Source organism: Nomascus leucogenys, chromosome 10 (assembly GCF_006542625.1).
Source record: "Nomascus leucogenys isolate Asia chromosome 10, Asia_NLE_v1, whole genome shotgun sequence".
NCBI lineage: Eukaryota > Metazoa > Chordata > Mammalia > Primates > Hylobatidae > Nomascus > Nomascus leucogenys.
Window position 1 is genome coordinate 4,210,131 of NC_044390.1, and position 21,556 is coordinate 4,231,686.

Sequence of the window (21,556 nt, forward strand, 5' to 3'; positions counted from 1 at the left end):
GATGCAGCCAAAGTGAAGGGAGACCCCATTTCTGGCTGTAATATCTCCGGAGAGCCTGGTGTTCACCCCCAGGACAAGCCCTGGGGAAATGAGAGCCGGGCTCCTGGGGAGGGGCAGTTCCTCTTTCTGCCCTTCATGGGCTCCCACAAGGAAGCAGACAGATGGCGGTGCCCATGTACAAACATGGAAGAGGGGGAGCCACAGCGTCCCACCTTCACCTGGAGCCCTGGTTCCTCCCTGTCTGTGAGGAACCTGGACTTCCTTTTCTGTGCCACATAGAGGTGGAAACGTCCTTCTTTTTTGTTTTGAGATGGAGTTTTATTCTTGTTGCCCAGGCTGGAGGGCAATGGCGTGATCTTGGCTCACTGCAACCTCTGCCTCCCGAGTTCAAGTGATTCGCCTGCCTCAGCCTCCCGAGTAGCTAGGATTACAGGCATGCGCCACCACGCCCGGCTCATTTTTGTATTTTTAGTAGAGACGGGGTTTTGCCATGTTGGCCAGGCTGGTCTCGAACTCCTGACCTCAAGTGATCCATCCACCTTGGCCTCCCAAAGTGCTGGTATTACAGGTGTGAGCCATGGCACCCGGCCGAAAACGTCCTTCTTAATGACCCCCTCGTGAGTCCCCATTTGTGTCTGAAATATTGGCAGACAGCCTGGTGCTCACTCCCAGGACAAGCCCTGGGAAGTGAGAGCCGGGCTCCTGGGGAGGGCCAGTTCCTCTTTCTGTGGGGCTGCTGATGGGGCGACCTTGTGATGGGGAGGACCCAGCCTCCGTGTGCCCGCACACCGTGTGTCTGTCTGTGTCTACGGGCACCGTGGTCACATCTGCCTGCACGGCCAGGGCCAGGGGGAGGAGATGCCATGACCCCCATTCTCACAACCCTGCTCTTCTTCGGTGAGATCTTAAGAGGGGGAGGAGAGACCCTAGTTTAGGAGAGAGACCCCAATCCATAGCCATGCCCTGGTCAATTAGGACACCCCAGGGGCTCAAGGAAAACAAGACCTGCTCAGGCTTTGGGGGCAAATCTCTCACAGGGAACTCTCTTCCAGGGCTGAGCCTGGGCCCCAGGACCCAGGTGCAGGCAGGTGAGTCTGTCCCCAGCTGTCCTAGGTCCTTCCTCCTCTCTGGGGACAAGGGACCACCCCTGGGCGGCTGGGGGTGACGACAGCAGTTCTGGGCTGACTGATGGGGATGAGGGGGGTCCTGGGGCTGAGAACTGGGATCTGAGGGTTGAGGACATCTTGGGACCTAACCTGTGATTTCCTTCCAGAGACCCCACTCAAACCCAGCCTGTGGGCCGAGCCAGGTCCCGTGATCACCTGGAAGAAGCCCGTGACCATCTGGTGTCAGGGTCCCCTGGAGGCTCGGGAGTACCGTCTGGATAAAGACGGAAACTCAATGTCGACGCACAAATTAAAAACACTGGAGTCGGAAAACAAGATCGAATTCTCCATCCCATCCATGATGTGGGAACACGCAGGGCGATATCACTGTTACTATCGCAGCCCTGCAGGCTGGTCAGAGCCCAGCCACCCCCTGGAGCTGGTGGTGACAGGTGAGAGGACACTCAGGGGTCCCAGCCCCAGGCTCTGCCCTCGGGAAGGGGGTCAGCTCTCAGCTCTCAAGGGGTCTCCCTTCTCACAGCCCAGCCTTGTGGGATAAGGTGGGAGGTGTGAGCCCCATTTAAACACGGCTGCCTTTTCTTCTCCTGAAAGCCTACAGCAGACCCACCCTGTCTGCCCTGCCGAGCCCTGTGGTGACCTCAGGAGTGAACGTGACCCTCCGGTGTGCCTCACGGCTGGGACTGGGCAGGTTCACTCTGATTGAGGAAGGAGACCACAGGCTCTCCTGGACCCTGGACTCACACCAGCACAACCATGGAAAGTTCCAGGCCCTGTTCCCCATGGGCCCCCTGACCTTCAGCAACAGGGGTACATTCAGATGCTACGGCTATGAAAACAACACCCCGTACGTGTGGTCAGAACCCAGTGACCCCCTGCAGCTACTGGTGTCAGGTGAGGAAGCCGTAGCCTTTCCTTATACAAAGTCAGGGCACCGGGTGAGCTGTTGGGAGCCTTACCCTCAGGCTAGCCCACGCAAGAAGAAAAGATGAGGGGAAGACGGGGGCCCTGGGGACACAAACACAGAATGAGAAAAAAACAAGGACGCTGGAAATGCTAGTGAGGAAGGCTACAGAAGGAAGGGGCGTGGGAGGAACCAGCCCCTCCGAGTCCCGACTCTTCTTTCCCTCCAGGCGTGTCTAGGAAGCCCTCCCTCCTGACCCTACAGGGCCCTGTCGTGACCCCTGGAGGGAACCTGACCCTGCAGTGTGGCTCTGATGTCGGCTACATCAGATACGCTCTGTACAAAGAGAGGGGCGATGACCTCCCCCAGTGCCCTGGCCGGCAGCCTCAGGCTGGGCTCTCCCAGGCCAACTTCACCCTGGGCCCTGTGAGGGGCTCCCACGGGGGCCAGTACAGATGCTACGGTGCACACAACATCTCCTCCGAGTGGTCGGCCCCCAGTGACCCCCTGGACATCCTGATCGCAGGTGAGGAGCCCAGCGGGTTCAGTCAGGGACCCAGGCACTGCACAGGTCCTGCCAGGGGAGCCCAGGTGGTGATGGCCGGGATGAGGGGTCCCAAGGGAGAAAGACACACACACACACACACACACACACACACACACACACAGAGAGAGAGAGACAGGGGATGGGCGGGGAGGGGAGACTCAGAGAAAACAGAGACAGAGAGACTGAGGGTCCCAGAGAGAGGCCTGGTGGGGGGGTCTCAGCTCAGAACAAGGTGGGGCAGCCCCTCACCCATCTTTCTTGTCTCTAGGACAGATCCCTGACAGACCCTCCCTCTCGGTGCAGCTGGGCCCCACAGTGACCTCAGGAGAGAAGGTGACCCTGCTGTGTCAGTCATGGAGCCCGATGTTCACTTTCCTTCTGACCAAGGAGGGGGCAGCCCATCCCCCACTGCGTCTAAGATCCACTTACAGAGCTCAGCAGTACCAGGCTGAATTCCCCATGAGTCCTGTGACCTCGGCCCACGCAGGGACCTACAGGTGCTACGGCTCACGCAGCTCCAACCCCTACCTGCTGTCTCACCCCAGTGAGCCCCTGGAGCTCATGGTCTCAGGTGAGGGCCCCGACCCTGTCCTCTCTGAGTTCAAAGGGGTTCTTGGAAATGAAAAAGGAGAGGTTCCAAGGGAGTGTCCATCTGTCTGTCTCACTCGCCCCCACACTTCTTCCTCCATCAGCCCGGGCCTCTCTGAGCCCTGAGCCTCTCTCAGCTCAGGCCCTGCCCCCAGGAGAGTTCAGGACACTAAGAAAACAGGAGAGTGAAGGACACTAAGAAAACAGGGGAGGGTCCAGCCCATGGGAGGGTGGAAATAGATGAGGACTTCCCACCCCAGACTCCCACCCCTGTAGTCTCAGCAGGGTAAAGAGTGGAGAGGGCTGGAAGGAGGTGTGGGTGAGCCTTGGAGGAGATGAGATTAGACTGAGGGTGGAAGACGGAGGCCCCACCTGCTCCCCTCCTGATGTCTCCATCTCAGAATCAAAGTCTGGGTGTCCCCAACCTGTAAGTCCTGACCCCATGGGAGATGAAAGCACAGTTACTCTCACCCAGTATAATATTCTAGACTCGTCTCAACCTTATCTCCAATATTCAGGAAAGGGGTCTGTTCCCCAGAGGAGCAGAGGGGAGAGTGGACAATAAGGGTGTGGTCCATGTGGCTTCCTGGGGCTCCAAGGATGGAGCAGGCGTTCCCTCTGTGGTGGTCAGAGGGGAGGGAGGTGTCCTAGGACCAGGCAGGAAAGAGGGAGCTGTGATGATAGGTGGAGGAGCCAGGAATGTCCTCCCCTATCTGAGCAGGATTCGGGGTCCGGGGGTCCAGGCCTGACGTGGACAAGGGGAAGATGCTGGGGCTGATGTTTATATCAGCCATAAAAAATTGGAAATTTCACATTTATATTTCCAAATTATAAGCCCATCTTTCTCACCTCAGATATGAATATATACGTAGTTACATATATATTTTTAAAACAAATATCTAAAGCCACATATACATATGTATCTATAATCATTGTATTCATCTGTTCTCACACTGCTATAAAGAACTACCTGAGGCCGGGCACGATGGCTCACGCCTGTAATCCGAGCACTTTGGGAGGCCGAGGTGGGCTGATCACCTGAGGTCAGGAGTGAAAGACCAGCCTGGCCAACATGGCGAAACCCCGTCTCTACTAAAAATACAAAAATTAGCTGAGCATGGTGGCGGGTGCCTGTAATCCCAACTACCCCGGAGGCTGAGGCAGGAGAATCACTGGAACCCGGGAGGCAGAGGCTGCAGTGAGCTGAGATCACACCACTGCACTCCAGCCTGGGGGACAGAGCAAGATTCTGTCTCAAAAACAAACAAACACACACCTACCTGAGACTGGATAATTTATAAGAGAAAGAGGTTTAATTGGCTCACAGTTCCGCAGGCCATACAGGAAGCATGGCTGGGGAGGCCTCGGGAAACTTACGATCATGGCAGAAGGCGGAGGGAAAGCAGGAACTTCTTCTATGGCTGGAATAGAAGGAAGAGAGAGAAGGGGGAGGTGCTACCCACTTTTAAATAACAAGATCTCATGACAACTCACTATTACAAGAGCAGCCAGGGGAAGTCGGCCCCACAAGCCAATCACCTCCCACTGGGCCTCTCCTCCAACAATGGGGATTACAATTCAACATGAGATTTGAGAGAGACACAAATGCAAACCATGTTAATCACATATATTTTATATGAATACATGTGCTATGTACATATATAGACACAAACATATATTCAAGTATTCATTCCTATGCTTAATATTTTTCATCAGATTTTTAAATATTTATTTGTTTTTATTTTTTATTTTTATTTTTTTTGAGATGGAGTCTCACTCTGTCACCCAGGCTGGAGTAGAGTGGTGTGATCTCAGCTCGCTGCAAGCTCCACCTCCCGGGTTCACGCCATTCTCCTGCCTCAGCCTCCCAAGTAGCTGGGACTACAGGAGCCCACCACCACGCCAGGCTAATTTTTTTTTTTTTTTTTTTGTATTTTTAGTAGAGATGGGGTTTCACTGTGTTAGCCAGAATGGTCTCAGTCCCCTGACCTCGTGATCCGCCCCGCTTCGGCCTCCCAAAGTGCTGAGATTACAGGCGTGAGCCACCACGCCTGGCCTTTATTTTTTATTTTACTTTAAGTTCAGGTATGTTTTTAAATATTTGCTTTTCACCTTCCAATCTAGGTTCATACTTCAAAAAAGCAGAAATGATGTTTTTCTGTCCCACTCAGTAATTATCATTTAGAAAAAAATACATTTTCATATTTAAGTATATCACATTGTAGGCGTTCCTAACTATATGACGAATTAGTTAACAAGACATTAAACGGATGATGAAACCGCAGGGGAGCTGTCTGAAGCAGCACACAGCGGGGGCCATTGCAGCCTCCAGCCCTTGTGCTCCTGACTTCAAGAGTGGCTGAGGACCAACTCCTCATCCACAGAGACTGGGTCCTCGTCCACTGAAAAATGGACATTTCTATCTCTGGGGGAATTAGCTGTTGTGTTCTTGTTGCACGAGATTGCACATCCAAGACAGCACACAAGAGCCCAATTCTTTCTAGTTGGGAGGTCATTCTTCTCACTAATCCTGAGCTCTTGGGCACAAGTAAACTTTGTTCCAAAGTGACTCAGGCACAAGATCTGAATTCTCAGAGCACAGAGAGGTTGAAAAACCCCATGATGTACCAGGGGAGGCCTGTGAGAGCAGAGAATGTGTTCACTAAGGATCTACATAAAGTCACGCCATGAGAGATGGAGGAATATAAGAATGCAGAGCCCAGGGGATGGGCTCTTCAGCTTCTCACCAACATCCTTGTTCTTTGATCCTTAGGAGCCACTGAGACCCTCAATCCAGCACAAAAGAAGTCAGATTCCAAGACTGGTGAGTGAGGAGATGCTCCCAGTTATGGGGCTTGGCACAGAAGGTCAGGTCCTGTCAAGGGGAGGAGGGTGCCCTGGGTGGACATCCAGGGGTCCTGAGTAATTGTGATCTGCCCTGACCTCTGTGACCTCTTTGTTCACCATCCCTAGCCCCACACCTCCAGGATTACACAGTGGAGAATCTCATCCGCATGGGCTTGGCTGGCTTGGTCCTGGTGTTCCTCGGGATTCTGTTATTTGAGGCTCAGCACAGCCAGAGAAGGCCCCCAAGGTGCAGCCAGGAGGCAAACAGCAGAGAGGACAATGCACCCTTCAGAGTGGTGGAGCCCTGGGAACAGATCTAATGATCTCAGAAAGTCCTGGAAGACTGGGGCGGCAGTTGGGGAAGTGTCTGCTGAGAATATCAAGGAGAAGAAGCATGGGTCAGGTGCAGGAAGATGTCCGGGTGTCTGTAGAAGATGCCTCCTCCATTAAACTGTGGTGCTTTCCTCCTCATTGTTGACTCTCCTTGACTGCCCCTCCCTTCATTTTTCTTCCCTATGATGTAAGGCTTCACCCCTATGGTGGGTTTGGGTCCACCCCTCTGTGACCTCCTGCTCTGCTCCACTTTCAGGTAATACATCTTTCTTTATTTCTAACTACTGCATTTTCTGATGTGTATTACTGGGACTATCTCTTCAGCTCATAACATGGAATTTGCTTTTGATAATTAAATCCGTGGGCAAAAATCAGATTCGTGTTTGGAAAATTTAAGTTCAAAGTGATACTGTACCAACTGTCACTCTTCATCTGTAGTTTCTCCAGAAATACGGTCACTAGGAATCAAAAGAGAAGTGTTTGATGGAAAAGCCTGCTGTTGTGCCCACAGACTGGCTTCCTGAACAACAACAAAAAAGTTTTCTAAAAAGCATTTATTTGTGGAATTTGTTGATGACTGTGGCATAAACACTCCCTTCATGGGCAGCTTCAAGATTCTCCCATGGCTGCACCTCCCCCTACCTGCTGTCACACCCCAGTCGGAGCTGGTGGTCTTGGGTGAAAGGCCCTGACCCTGTCCTCTCTAAGCTCAAAGACTCAGCTCAGGCTCTGCCCCTAGGAGAGCTCTGGGCAGAGATGGAGTGAAGGGGACTGTGAGGGAGGCTCAGCCACAGAGGAATTCACCCCCCCAGAGGAGAAGAAGCCAACAGTTCTCCCTCTTCTCCTTCACCTGGAGTCCAGAAGGTGCCAGGTGGGAAGAGGGAGGGTCTTGGAGAGGCCACCGGGCAGATGGAGAGGAGAGCTTTGAGTGGAGGTGGGGACTCCAGGATAGCTCCAATTCCTCACTCCCTTTCTGTGCTCATTCCCAGGACCCTCCAGGGACCCCAGCCCCCCACCCACAGGCTCCTCCTCCACACCTGGTGAGTCATTGAGGCCTCTGGGCTCGGAGGGAGAGCGGCCTCCTGCAGGGCAGTCCTGAGTCTCCCAGGTGATCCCATTCCCCTCAAGGACTCGAGCACGAGCTTCCCTCCAGGGAGCTGAGGCAGAGCCAGAGGAGGGGCCACAGGCTCCCTGGGGCTCTGAGGCTGGGCTGGTGAGGGGCGGGCGGTCGAGGCAGAGAGAGATGTTGGGGCCCAGCCTGGGGGAGGAGCAGCCGGGCTGACGTGGGGAGCAGGGCAGCCCCAGCCCTCACCTCCCCGTCCTGACCCAGCAGGCCCTGAGGACCAGCCCCTCACCCCACAGCGTCAGGCCCCCACAGTGCTGAGTGAGGCTTTGAGTGGGAGGTGGGCGGGGTCCAGGGGAGGAAGGGCTGAGTTCTGTCATCAGTTTGAGGCTCCTCTGGTGATGGTGATGTGGACAGGCCCCTCCCCTGCCTGGGCCTCCGTTTCTCCAAGTGTAAAGGCGAGAGGCCTCTGGGTGGGAAAGTTCCTTTCAGCTCTGACTCCCAGATGTGACCTCCTGGGAGAGGAGACCTCCTGGGAGAGGAGACCTCCCAGGGAGCCTCCCAGACCCGATTCCATAGGGGCCTGTCCTGTCCCACCTGTAGCAGAGACGGTGACCTGGGGCAGGGGAGGGGAGCAGAGGCTCATGTGTCCAGGGAGTCTGGGGTCCTCCTGAACCCCCCCACCCAGGGAGAACCAGAGCCAGGCCCAGGGAAAAGCAGTTTCCCTCCTGTGGGTCCACAGCTGTGGGGACCTGGACGGGCAGCAGCAGGCTCTGAGTGACCACATCCATGTGTCTCTCCGTCCTGGAGTGCCCTGTGGTCTCCTCTCCGACAGCTGGAGACGCTACAGCAGGCAACACGATGTTAGTACTTCTCTGCCTCAGTCAGTGATGGAGGAAGAAGGGGCTACCACATTCCCCACGAGCCTCCCTCTTACTCCAGCCCCTGGGCTCTGGGGGTTGGGGGGGCACAGTCGTTCTGGGCTGAGGGTGATAAAACAGAGAGGGGTTTTGGACTAAGCTGGAGAACCAGGAGTGAAAGAGATCTTGGGACCCAGCCTCTGGTTCCATTTCAGGGCCCTTCCCCAAACCCTCCCCATGGGCTGAGACAGGCTCTGTGATCACCTGGGAGAGGCCTGTGACCCTCTGGTGTCAGGGGTACCTGGAAGCCCAGGAGTACCAACTGGATAAAAAGGAAGCCCAGGGCCGGGCGCGGTGGCTCACCCCTGTAATCCCAGCACTTTGGGAGGCCAAGGCGGGCGGATCATGAGGTCAAGAGATGGAGAACATCCTGGCCAACATGGTGAAACCCCGTCTCTACTAAAAATACAAAAATTAGCTGGGCGTGGTGGCGGGCACCTGTAATCCCAGCTACTTGGGAGGCTGAGGCAGGAGAATCACTTGAACCCGGGAGGCGGAGCTTGCAGTGAGCCGAGATTGTGCCACTACACTCCAGCTTGGTGACAGAGCGAGACTCCATCTACAAAAAAAAGAGGGAAGCTCAGTGTCCTGGGACCAACAGAGCCCACTGCAGCCTGGAGACAAGGCCGAGTTCCCCCACCATATCCATGACAAATGAATATGTAGGATGACATTACTGTCACAATTTCAGCCCCAATGGCTTGTCAGAGCGCACTGACTCCCTGGAGCTGGTGGTGATAGGTAGGAGGACACCTTGGGGTCCCAGCCCCAGGCTCTGCCCTCAGGAAAGGGGTCTGCTTTCAGGGGTGTCTCTCCCTCACAGCCCAGCCCTAAGGGATAAGGTGGGAGGCTTGAGCCTCAATGATCACACTGCCTCTTTCTCTCCTAGGATTCTACAGAAAATCTACCTTCTCAGCCCCGCTGAGCCTGTTGCGACTTCAGGAGAGGACCCTCCAGTGTGGCACATGGCTGCAATTGGACAGATTCATTCTGGCTGAGGAAGGAGAACTCAGTCTCTCCTGCACCCTAGACTCTCAGCAACACCCTAGTGGACAGTCCCAAGCTGTTTCCTGTGGGCCCCATGACCCTCAGCCACAGGTGGATGTTCAGATGTCATGGCAACAACAGGAACACCCTTCAGGTGTGGTCGGAACCCAGTGACTCCCTGAAGCTCCTGTTCTCAGGTGAGGAGGTCCCATCTTTACCCCAAACATTCTTTGAAGCATCAGACAGGTTGCTGTGGATCTTGCTCCCAGGCAAGCCCCAAGTGTGAGGGTGGAATGAGGGGAACGAGGGCTTCTGGGGCCAGAGACATAGAGTATAAGTGACAGTGAGATCTGCAGAGCCAGAGGAGGGCAAGGGATGTATTTGAGGGGAACCAGCCCCCAAAGTCCTGACATGTCTTTCCCTCTAGGTGCATCTAGGACTCCCAACAGGGGCCCCTCCTAATCTCTGGAGAGAGTCTGACCTTCCAGGGTTGCTCTGATATTGGCTACCAGGGACTTTTCCTGTCCGTGGAGAGGGGACATGACCACCCCAGCACCATGGCTGGCAGCCCCAAGCTGGGTTCTGTCAGGCTGACGTTTCCCTGGAGTGGCTCCCATGGGAGCCAGGACAGATGCCGTGCTAAACGCAACATCTTTTCTTTTTTCTTTTCCTTTTTCTTTCTTTTTTTTTTTTTTGAGACAGAGTTTCACTCTTGTTGCCCAGGCTGGAGTGCATGGCGCGATCTCAGCTCACTGCAACCTCCACCTCCCGGGCTCAAGTAATTCTCCTGCCTCAGCCTCCCAAGTACCTGGGATTACAGGCGTACACTACCATGCCTAATTTTTTTTTTTTTTTTTGTATTTTTAGTAGAGACTGGGTTTCACCATGTTGGCCAGCCTGGTCTTGAACTCCTGACCTCAAGTGATCCACCCACCTCAGCCTTCCAAAGTGCTGCGATTACAGGCGTGAGCCACCGCGCCCGGCCCACAATGTCTTTTCTGACTGTTTGGTCCCCTGGATCCCCTGGATATGCTGACTGCAGGTGAGGGGTCCAGCAGGCTCACTCAGGGACCCAGATTCTGCACAGGGCCTGCTGGGGATCTGCAGGTGGTGATGACCAGCATGATGAGTGTATTAGTCTGTTTTCATGCTGCTGATAAAGACATCCCCAAGGCTGGGTGATTTATAAAGAAAAAGAGGTTTAATGGACTCACAGTTCCACGTGGCTGGGGAGGCCTCGCAATCATGGTGGAAGGCAAAAGGCACATCTTACATGGTGGCAGACGAGAGGGAAAATGAGAGCCAAGTGAAAGGGGTTTCCCCTTTTAAAACCATCAGATCTCATGAGACTTACTACCAGGAGAACAGGATGGGGGAAACCACCCACCCCCCTCCATGATTCAATTATCTCCCACCAGGTTCCTCCCAAAACATGTGGGAATTATGGGAGCTACAATTCAAGATGAGATTTGGGTGGGGACACAGCCAAACCATGTCAATGGATAAGGTTCTTTAGAGAGGGAAAGAGGCAGAGGGGCAAGGGGGATGGGAGGGAGAGGAAGAGACTCAGAGGAAACAGTGAATGACAGAGACACTGAGGGTCCTACAGAGAGGCCCTGGGAAGGTCTCTGCTCAGAACAAGGTGGGGGCAGCCCCTCACCCATCCTGCCTCTCTCTAGGACAGCTGCCTGAGGGATATTCCCTGTTGGTGCAGCCGGGCTCCATGGTGGCCTCAGGAAAGAACATGGTCCTGCTACATCAGTGACACTTTTCTTATTTCCGAGAAGGGAGCAGCAGATCCCCCTACCTTTGTGTCTAATATCAAAGTGCCAAGCTCAGCAGTACAGGTGGAATTCTCCATGAATTCTGGGAGGACCTACAGGTGCTATGTCTTATGGAACACCTCCCCCTACCTGTTTTCACACCCCAGGGACCCCCAGGGTTTGTGGTCTCAGGTAAGAAGATCTTACCCCGTGGGCACTGAGGCTGGAATGAGACATGTGTGAACATATGAGAAAATGTGTTTAGAACTTCATGTTCACAACACAGCTTCGGATCGCAAGGTCAGGAGATCGAGACCATCCTGGCCAACATGGTGAAACCCCGTCTCTACTAAAATACAAAAAATTAGCCGGGCGTGGTGATGGGCGCCTGTAGTCCCAGCTACTCAGGAGGCTGAGGCAGGGGAATCGCTTGAACCTGGGAGGCGGAGACTGCAGTGAGCCGAGATTGCACCAGTGCATTCCAGCTTGGTGACAGAGTGAGACTCCATCAAAAAAAAAAGAAAAATTCCTAAATTATTTATACTTATTGTGTGAAGTATGTAGTTTTGAAATATATATATACTTGTCTGTTGGGCAAATCAATCTAATTAACATATACATTACTTTACATACTTCCAATTTTTGTGTGGTAAGAACCCTTAAAATCTACTTTTATAGTGATTTTTAAGGATATAATACACTGTTATGTCCTCCGAGATGGTGAAAATACCAAAATGGTGTGTAGAGATTCATTCTGCATTCTTGCATCCAAGAAAGAACATGGGAGGTGACATGGTCTGGCCATGTCCCCACCCAAATCTCATCTTGAATTATAGCTCCCACAATTCCCATGTGCTGTGGAAGCCCGTGGGTGATAATTGAATCATGGAGGCAGTTTCTCCCATTCTGTTCTTGTGGTCATGAATAAGTCTCCCAAGATCTGATGCTTCTATAAGGGGTTTCCCCTTTTGCTTGGCTCTCTCATTTCCTCTCTACCTGCCACCATGTGAGACGTTCCTTTGACCTTCCACCATGATTGTGAGGACTCTGCAGCCACGTGGAACTGTGAGTCAATTAAACTTCTTTTTCTTATCAATTACACGGTCTTGGGTACGTCTTTATCAGCAGCCTAAAAAAGGACTGATACAGGAGTTCAATATGAAAGTGAAGGAAATCTCAGATACTGCTAAAAAGAAGGCAGGCAGGCAGCAGCTCATGCAGCAAGACCTGGCAGAAAACCATGAGTGAACTTCCAGTGTCTGAGAGGGAAATTATGAGACCATGTGATATCCATTCTCAGTGGGGAGCCAGGCAATCCAGGCCACTGGGGAGTTCTTTGACCGACCTAAGCCCTGGATCTGACTTAGGGAACAGTGGGAGGACTATGAAAAGGAAGGGCCCAGGGAAGTGCTCCATGCGTGCTCCCAGACCTGGATGCCGATAGAAAGAGGCCATTCCTGATCCCAATCCTTAGTGGACAGTGCAAGAACTTGACATCAAGCATGGGTGAGGGTCACTACTTTGGAGAGTCTTGGGCCAGAGATTGGCAATCTGGGCTCAAGTAGAAGACAGGTCCCCATGGACAGAACTGAGAGGCAAGTGTGGCATGGGCTCCAGACACCAAGCACTGGAGTTGGACACCTCTCTTTGGTAGAACTGCGTGGGAAAAGTTTTAGCCTGAAAGGCATGGATTTTACCCAGGAGGCAAGATCTGTGGCCTGGGGTAGTTGAGTGGTCTGACGTCAAACTGCATGTGATTTGACTGTCTGAAATTGCTTCCAGCATTGGGCCACAGGGAGGAGCTCTGCTGAGTTGGGAGCATTAGATTAAAGTGAGTCCCACTGCCATTTTCTAGGCTTGGAACCCAACATGCCCCTCTGGGGAACTCTGCTGTAACTTTGGCATAATAGTCATTGCTCTACTCTGTGCCGGAGTGTCTCTCCAGGGACCTGAGAACCCCACACGGAACCCCTGTGGGGACAGAGCTTGTGCCTACCATTGGGCCTGAGTACAGGCTTGCCTGGACCAGCCACACCTACTTTCATTTCCCTGCCTTGGAGGCAGAGCACTGATCAAGACCACTGAGGTTTCCACAACCCAACCCATCACTTAGGATACCTGAATACTTCCGGTTAACAAAGGTCAAGCATAAAGCCCACTGCCAGCGCTACAACTGGCTCTCACCAGCAAGTGCCACCTACTGGCCTGGAGGTCAAACCATACAGCACATTACAACGTCTCCTGAAACAAGTGACAGTGATTGGGAAAGAGACAAGCTTCACACAAACTCAGCCACCACCATTGCCCACGCCACCCCAGCTACACCTCTCCTTTGCAGAACTGCTTGAGGAAAGGCTAAACCTTTCTGCAAAGGAGAGGTGTCTAACTCCAGTGCTTGGTGTCTGGAGCCCATGCCACACTTGCCTCTCAGTTCTGTCTGTGGGGATCTGTCCCCTACTTGAGACCAGATTGCCAAGGAGGAGGACTTAAGTTCGCTTGCCTGCTCTGTCTCAGTACGTTGACACTACAATAAGCATTTGAGAAAGCCACCACACTAAGGCTACTTATAACCAAGGAGATCATGCAGAATTTATGCCACTGAATGCACCCAGAAGCAAAGATAAGTAGCTCTACTCAATACACATCATGGCCACATCCTTAAGGAATAAAAAGTATCATCCCAATGAAAGTAATTTCAAAAGTAAGAAGAAATGACCATCACACCAAATGAGAAGAAATCAGCATAATGATATTTGAAGTTTGAAAAAACAAGGTGCTATGACATCCCCAAAGGAATACAGTATTTTTCTGTCAATGGGTCTTACCAAAAAGAAGTCTTTGAGATGCCAGATAAAAAATTCAAAAGAAGTTTAATAAGAAACAAGAGAAATCTGGAAACCTATACAATGAAATTAGAAAATTAATTCAGGATATGAATGAGAAATGTATCAGGGCAATGGAGATCTTAAAAATAAAACCAGAAACACAGAAATTCTGGAAAAAATTCATTGAAGGAAATACAAAATACAGTTGAAATCTTTAACAATAGACTAGACCATATAGAAGAGACAATCTTAGAACCTGAAGATAAGACTTTTGGGTTAACCCAGTCAGAAAAATAAATAATAAACAAAAAATATGAAAAAAGTATTTGAAATGTATGGTACCACATAAAACAGGCAAATTTATGCATAATAAGTATTCCCAAGGAAGAAAAAAACAAAAAAATTTAGAAAAACAAAGGAAATAATGGATGAAAACTTCCCTATTCCAGCAAGAGACTTAGACATACACATACAAGAGTTCCAATGAAATCCAGGTAAGTACATTGTAAGAAGCACCTCAACATGACATATAGCCACCAGACTACCTAAAGGCAAAGTAAAGGAAAAATCCTAAAATCAGCAAGGGAAAAGTGTCTAGCCACCTATAAAGGGAACCTCGTAAGATTAACAGCACTTCTCAGCAAAAACCTTAGAAGACAAGATATTAGGATAAAGAAAAAAAACTGTCAAAGGAAAAAAACCCTACCAATCATGAATTTTATATCATGCCAGAATAAGCTTAATACATGAAGGAGAAATGAAGCCTTTTTCCAGACAAGCAATACAAAAGTTAGTTGAGCGTGGTGGCACACGCCTGTAGTCCCAGCTACTTGGGGTGCTGAGGTGGGAGGATCACCTACCCGAGCCTGGGAAGGTTGAGGCTGCAGTGATCCAAGAGCGTGCCACTGCACTCCACCCTGGGTGACAGAGTGAGACCCTGTCTCAAAAAACAAGAACAAAAAAACTGCTCTGACCTTTTCAAAAGTATCAAGGTCAAGAGCAAAGATAAGCAAAGGCACCACGCAGTGGAGTAAGAGCCTGTCTATTGCCTATTGCTCTCAAGCGCCATCTACTGGATCGCAGCCACACTACAACACCAAAAATCACTTTATCAAATTCTACCGCCTGGAAAACCAACAGCAAGAATTCATCAACAAAGACCCTGTACAGAGCCTTAGTCCTCTGAAAACTTCCAGAAATAAAGCCAACAGACTATACTCAATTTATACCCTTGCAATCGAAGGAATAGCAACCCTCCCAGATGAGAAAAAAATCAGGGAAATAACTCCTATTATCTCCAAATCAGCCCGCGAGCTCCCCAGAAATTGTTCTTAATCAGTATGAATTGTCTGAAATGACAAACGTAGAATCTGGAATCTGGATGGAAAGGAAGGTCATTCAAATCAAGAGCAAAGTTGAAACTCAATCCAAGGAAGCCAAGCAATCCAGTAAAATGATTAATGACATGAACGATTCAATTTTAAGAAAGACCCAAACTGAACTACTTGAGCTGAAAAATTCATGACACAAATTTCATAATACGATGAGAAGCATTAACAGCAGAATAGATCAAGCTGAGGAAAAGAATTTCAAAGCTTGAAGACTTGTTTGAATCAAATCAGTCAAATATAAGGAAAAAATATTTTTACAAGTGAACAAAATCTCTGAGAAATATGACATTATCTAAAGACACCAAATGTATGACTTGTCAGCATTCCTGAAAGGGGAAGAGAGAATAAGGAACTTGGAAAGTATATTGAGGATATGGTCCATGAATATTTTCCTAAACTCGCTAGAGAGTTTGACACACAAATCCAAGAAACATAGTGATGCTGAACCAGATAACGGTCTAGATTTGAGGGTGTGGTAACAAAGATGCTTAGAAAATGTCAGAAGTGAGACACAATGGTGCATTTGCTTGTGTCTTGCATTCTCCACATTGCAATTCTGTACCGATGGCTGTACCATCAGCAGGATCCACTCATTATTATATTCACTATCAACCTTCAGCCTAAGGGTTTTGGCAGCCATTGATGTTTATTGCTTGTATACTCAATGCACAGGTTATCCAAGCTTTGCAGGGTTAACTATTATTATGCAAAAACTCTACAGTTATTCTTAGGCAAAAACATTACTATAGCTGTTACTATACTTATTATTATGTAGAAACATTCTACAGAAAAGAGTGTTTCCTGTGTAACACTTCAGATAAACAAAAGAGATCTTGCTTCTTGCCTTTATTTCCACATTTTTGATGTGGGAATTTGGTTCTTTACCATTCCTCATATTTGAGGGGTTTTTTGTTTTTTAATTTTGTTTTTAACAGTAGTAAACAGATAGGCTTTGAACATATTCATTAGTTTTAATACACTGCCTATATTATTTGATTCTATAAATATTCCACATTTTGCCATTGGGAACTTTTCATGATAGACTTTATGTTCAGGTAACATGAATCTGATGGTATGTGGTGATGTCTTTGCTTTCTTGTGTGATAAGAAGTTCTGACTTCATCTCCTGTATTTTCTGTCCGAATGTGGAGTCAGCTATTTCTCTAGGATGAAATTTAGAATTTTTGACCATACATATTTTAAGAATTAAACTTTTTTTGAGGGTGTATTCACTTATGTTTTACTATATGTAGTCAAAATTATATAATAATATTAACTATATGTCACTACATAATATATAATTTGATTTAAAAGTATGCATTTATTATATAATATGATAATATATGCATTATAAAATATATGGTCAAATAATTTTGCTTACATTCTAGTACAAATAATTCCTCCTTGTTTAGTAATGCCCTAATTTGATAGGAACTCAATTCTATTTCCTTTTCTAAGGTATTATCTTTAGATTTATAAGTTATATTTTAAAATATTTTATAGTGTAGACATTCAAGAATATATGTTTCTATATATATATATATTTTTTTTTTTTTTTTTAATGGAGCCTTGCTCTGTCACCCAGGCTGGAATGCAGTGGCTCAGTCTCAGCTCACTGCAACCTCCCCCTCCCGGGTTCAAGCAATTCTCCTGTCAGAGCCTCCCGAGTAGCCGGAATTACAGGAGTGCGCCACCATGCCCAGCTAATTTTTTTATTTTTAGTAGAGGTGGGGTTTCACCATGTTGGCCAGGCTGGTCTTGAACTCCTGATCTCGTGATCCGCCCACCTCAGCCTCCCAAAGGTATGTTTATGTTTCTATACCAAAACAAGAAACGAGACACAATGATGTCATTCTAGCTTTATTCTATCTCCTCTGCACTGTTTTCTCTCTCTCTCTCAACTACCCACTTCTAAAGGTTTTGATTAATCTTTTGTTTTTTAAAATAGATTTAAAAATACACACACAATGACATAACACTATATCATTTTTCTCTGGTTCTGAGTAAAATAAAGTTAACTGCTGATGATGTCCTGAGTCTTTCTTTTTCTTTTCTCCCTGCCACCCCAACCACATAACTGCATGTCTTGGAAGGTCAGCCTTCAAGATAACTCATTTGTCTCACCCACAGCTGCCCAGGGCTCCACTGTGGGGAGGCACAGGAATTTATTGAGTCTTTCTTTGATTGAAATTGAGTGGGTTCCAAAGGATTATAAATCATGCTGCTATAAAGACACATGCACACGTATGTTTATTGTGGCACTATTCACAATAGCAAAGACTTGGAACCAACCCAAATGTCCAACAATGATAGACTGGGTTAAGAAAATGTGGCACATATACACGATGGAATACTATGCAGCCATAAAAAATGATGAGTTCATGTCCTTTGTAGGGACATGGATGAAGCTGGAAACCATCATTCTCAGCAAACTATCACAAGGACAAAAAAACCAAACACCGCATGTTCTCACTCACAGGTGGGAATCGAACAATGAGAACTCATGGACACAGGAAGGGGAACATCACACACCGGGGCCTGTTGTGGGGTGGGGGGAAGGGATAGCATTAGGAGATATACCTAATGTTAAATGACGAGTTACTGGGTGCAGCACACCAACATGGCACATGGATACATATGTAACAAACCTGCACGTTGTGCACATGTACCCTAAAACTTAAAGTATAATAATAAAAGAAAAAGAAATTGAGTGGGTTCAAGTCATTGTGGTTTTACAAATCATAATTTTGGAATAACCAGCTTTGTAATTGTACAAGTTTGTTCTTAATGTTTGTATTCACCTGGAATAATGAGTTTTGTGAGAAAAAGTCATTTTCTGGGTACAGTGAAAACACTCAATTGTATTTTTCAGTCAACAGATTCCTCTGATGGAAATAGAATTAAACTCCAACATCTCCTCTAAATGGATGGTCTGGTTTCTGTTAACTTAAATTAGGGTATTACCTTTCTCATTCAGACTGCTGCTGGAATCCTCCGAAATTCTCTACTCCTTTACTTTTTTAGCTTTACTTTTGTCACCACACAAATAGTGAGACCCAGAGACCTGATTCTCAGCCAGCTGGTCTTAGCCAATAACCTGGTTCTTTTCTCTAAAGGCATCCCTCAGACAATGGCGGCTTTTGGATTGAAACCCTTCCTGAATGAGGCTGGATGTAAACTTGTCTACTATCTACACAGAGTGGCCAGAGGGGTTTCCCTCAGCACCACCTACCTGCTCAGTGGCTTCCAGGCCATTAAGCTTCACCCCAGTATCTCTGGGAAGATGGAACTCTGAATTAGATCCCCAAAGTTTATCGTTTTCTGCTGTTTCCTCTGCTGGATCTTGAATCTTGTTGTAAATATTTATACCGCAATGTAACTGACCCAATAAGAGCAAAAACATGAGTATGGAAAAAATGTATAGATACTGCTCCTCACCCTGTCCGGGAAGATTGCTGTATGCAATAGTTGCAGTCATTTACTGCTGCACAGATGGTATATGCATCCCCCTCATGATCTGCACCAGCAGCTCCATGGTCCTCATCCTTCATAGGCACAAGCAGAGAGTCCAACACGTTCACAGCTGCAACCTCTCCCGCAGAACATCTCATGAAACCAGAGCCACACACACCATCCTCGTCCTGGCGAGCATGTTTGTCTCCTCTCATGCTCTGGCTGGTATTTTGTCACTGTGCGTAACCCAGGTTCAGAACCCAGGCCAATGGCTGAGAAGTACCCCTTTCCTGGCGTCTGCAGGATTCCCGACATTCGGCCCCTTTGTGTTCATTGTCAATGGCGCCTGAGTGTCACGGTTCTACTTTGTGTGCTAGATAAGGAAGAAAAATGCTCCAAGTATGGTCTCTGGGCTATAAATTGCCTCCAGACCATCGCATCCTTTATTTAATTACTTCCCCCACTCCGGTGTTTGAAGGCTCACATATCGGGCCTGTGAAGGTACACCCACACGCTGCCCCGGCCATTCAGAATCCCCAAACCTCCCACTCTGGGGTATGCAAATGCACAGCAAAACTCCACTTGATAACAATTACGCAACAACTTGTATTCAAGTAATCTCACATGAAATAAAATTAAAATGAAATGAAGCATAATAAAACCAACATCTGGACAGAGTTTATTTTTGGAAGAAGTTTAATCAAAGGCAGCCATAAGCGTGTAAATAAATTCCAACTCATTTACTCATTGTAAATTATTTTTATTTGTAACATTTATTTGTAAAAATTATTTGTAAACTCATTGTAAATTAAAATATTAAATTTACAGTGGACATGCAAAAAAAGACTTGTGAATAAATGCATTATGTGGTAATACTAATTTCTTTATTGGGTGTCAAAGGAAACTTTTAACTTAAGACACTTTTATTTTACCAACACATAACGATATTTCTCTCAGAATTATTCTTTGTAACACCACAATGGCTATAACCCCTCCAACGTCACTCAAAGAAAATGAAGTAAGTGCTCTAAAGAAAAAAATATCCTGGCCGGGCACGGTGGCTCACACCTGTAATCTCAGCACTTTGGGAGGCCAAAGCAGGTGGATCACCTGATGTGAGGAATTCAAGACCAGCCTGACCAACATGGTGAAATCCTGTCTCTACTAAAAATACAAAAATTAACTGGGTGTGGTGGCTCATGCCTGTCATCCCAGCTGCTCGGGAGGCTGAGACAGGAGAATCACTTGAACATGGGAGGCAGAGGTTGCAGTGAGCTGAGGTCAGGCCGTTGCACTCCAGCCTGGGTCACAGAGCGAGACTCCGTCTCAAAGTAAAATAAAATAAAATTAAATAAAATAAAATTAAATTAAATTAAATTAAAAAAAGATGAGAGAAGCGCTTACCTTCAGAACTGAAACATAGGGAAAGAGGAAGCAGAAATTAAAGCAAATTCAAGTTTAATTGCGTCATATGGTCAGGAAGGCAATGAAACAAAAGTTTCAGAAGGGCTAAAAGTCAATGTCAGGAACCGTATTAATGTCATTACATTTAGGGTTTTTTTGTGGGTTTTCTTTTTAGATTTTAGCAAAAAATTCATGAAGCAACTCTAAAATATTTATATATCAATATGGTAAATTTATATTAGGACTTCAGATATAATCTTTTCCTCTCTGTTCTGAGTGTCATGCTTGTGACATTGATAGAAGGTGGACTCTAGGCAATAAAAGGAAAATTCAATTTTTTACTGATAAATTCAGGTACAATAACCACTTGTTATTTTACTGTGGACCATTTTTTCTCTTTTTTTGAGACGAAGTTTCTCTCTGTCGCCTAGGCTGGAATGAAGTGGCACCATCTTGGCTCACTGCAACCTTCACCTCCTGGGTTGAAGTGATTCTTCTGCCTCAGACTCCCCAGTAGCTGGGATTACAGGTGCCCACCACCATGTCCGGCTAATTTTTATATTTTTAGTAGAGATGGGGTTTCACCATGGTGGCCAGGCTTCTCTCGAACTCCTGACAGCAGGTGATCTGCCCGCCTTGGCCTCCCAAAGTGCTAGGATTACAGGTGTGAGTCACCACACCTGGCCCATTTTCTCTTCATGATAATTCATGAGTAGCTGGGATTACAGGCACCCACCACCAAGCCCAGCTAAGTTTTTGTATTTTCAGTAGAGATGGTGTTTCACCATGTTGGCCAGGCTGATCTCAAACTCCTGACCTCAGGTGATCCATCCGCTTCGGCCTCCCAAAGTTCTGAGATTACAGGCGTGAGCCACCTCACCCGGCTTTTTTGTTGTCGTTGTTGTTGCTTTTAATGTTACTGTATGTTTTTTTAGATTCAGGTGCTACACGTACAAGTTCCTTACATGGATGCATCGCATTCTGGTGAGGTTTAGGTGTCTAGTGCTTGCGTTACCCATATAGCTCACCAGATATTATGGGGGAGGCAGAGGGGACACTCCCCCATCCCCAAAAGCCTAAATAACATCGAAAATCTTCCACATGGGGCCCAGGTGAAGGGTCTCTGCAGGATCCCCTAGCTTGGGTGGGCTCAGCTGTCACCCAGGGGTCCAGTGCGGGGACTGGTAACCCATGGGCCTGTCGGTTGGAGCGGGGGTCTCACCTGCTTGCCCATCGCTGAGCTCCACCACTATCCAAGGAAAGATGAAGGCGCCAAAAGCAAAGCCTTTGGTTAGTAGGACAGCTCTGCAGTATTAGCAGCTGTTTATTGTTACAGCCTCAGTGTGACCGCTCTTGGAGCCCTGATCACAGACTGCCCCGCCCTGCTGTCTCTCCAACTGTCTCAGC

General features: G+C 48.2%; 1 protein-coding gene across 2 annotated transcripts; it reads left to right on the forward strand.

Annotated features, from left to right (window-relative positions):
- Window positions 1–793: 793 nt before the first annotated feature.
- LILRA4 (leukocyte immunoglobulin like receptor A4) lies at window positions 794–6,481 on the forward strand. Of its 2 annotated transcripts, XM_003259766.4 has the most exons (8): window positions 794–897; window positions 1,053–1,088; window positions 1,274–1,558; window positions 1,719–2,018; window positions 2,258–2,554; window positions 2,844–3,146; window positions 5,937–5,987; window positions 6,137–6,481. In XM_003259766.4, the coding sequence occupies exons 1-8, from the start codon at window positions 864–866 to the stop codon at window positions 6,328–6,330; spliced, it is 1,500 nt and encodes a 499-aa protein (XP_003259814.2). In that variant the 5' UTR covers window positions 794–863; the 3' UTR covers window positions 6,331–6,481. The 2 variants fall into 2 exon arrangements, with proteins under 2 accessions (XP_003259814.2, XP_030675540.1); XM_030819680.1 differs by lacking the exon at window positions 1,053–1,088 and having other exon boundaries at window positions 808–897.
- Window positions 6,482–21,556: the final 15,075 nt, after the last annotated feature.

Bases quoted from the DNA above. Each gene is read 5' to 3' on its own strand.
- LILRA4 (XM_003259766.4), top strand. From the start codon at position 864: ATGACCCCCATTCTCACAACCCTGCTCTTCTTCG. The intron at 898-1,052 runs GTGAGATCTTAA...ACTCTCTTCCAG, and splicing joins CACAACCCTGCTCTTCTTCG to GGCTGAGCCTGGGCCCCAGG. The intron at 2,555-2,843 runs GTGAGGAGCCCA...TCTTGTCTCTAG, and splicing joins CCTGGACATCCTGATCGCAG to GACAGATCCCTGACAGACCC.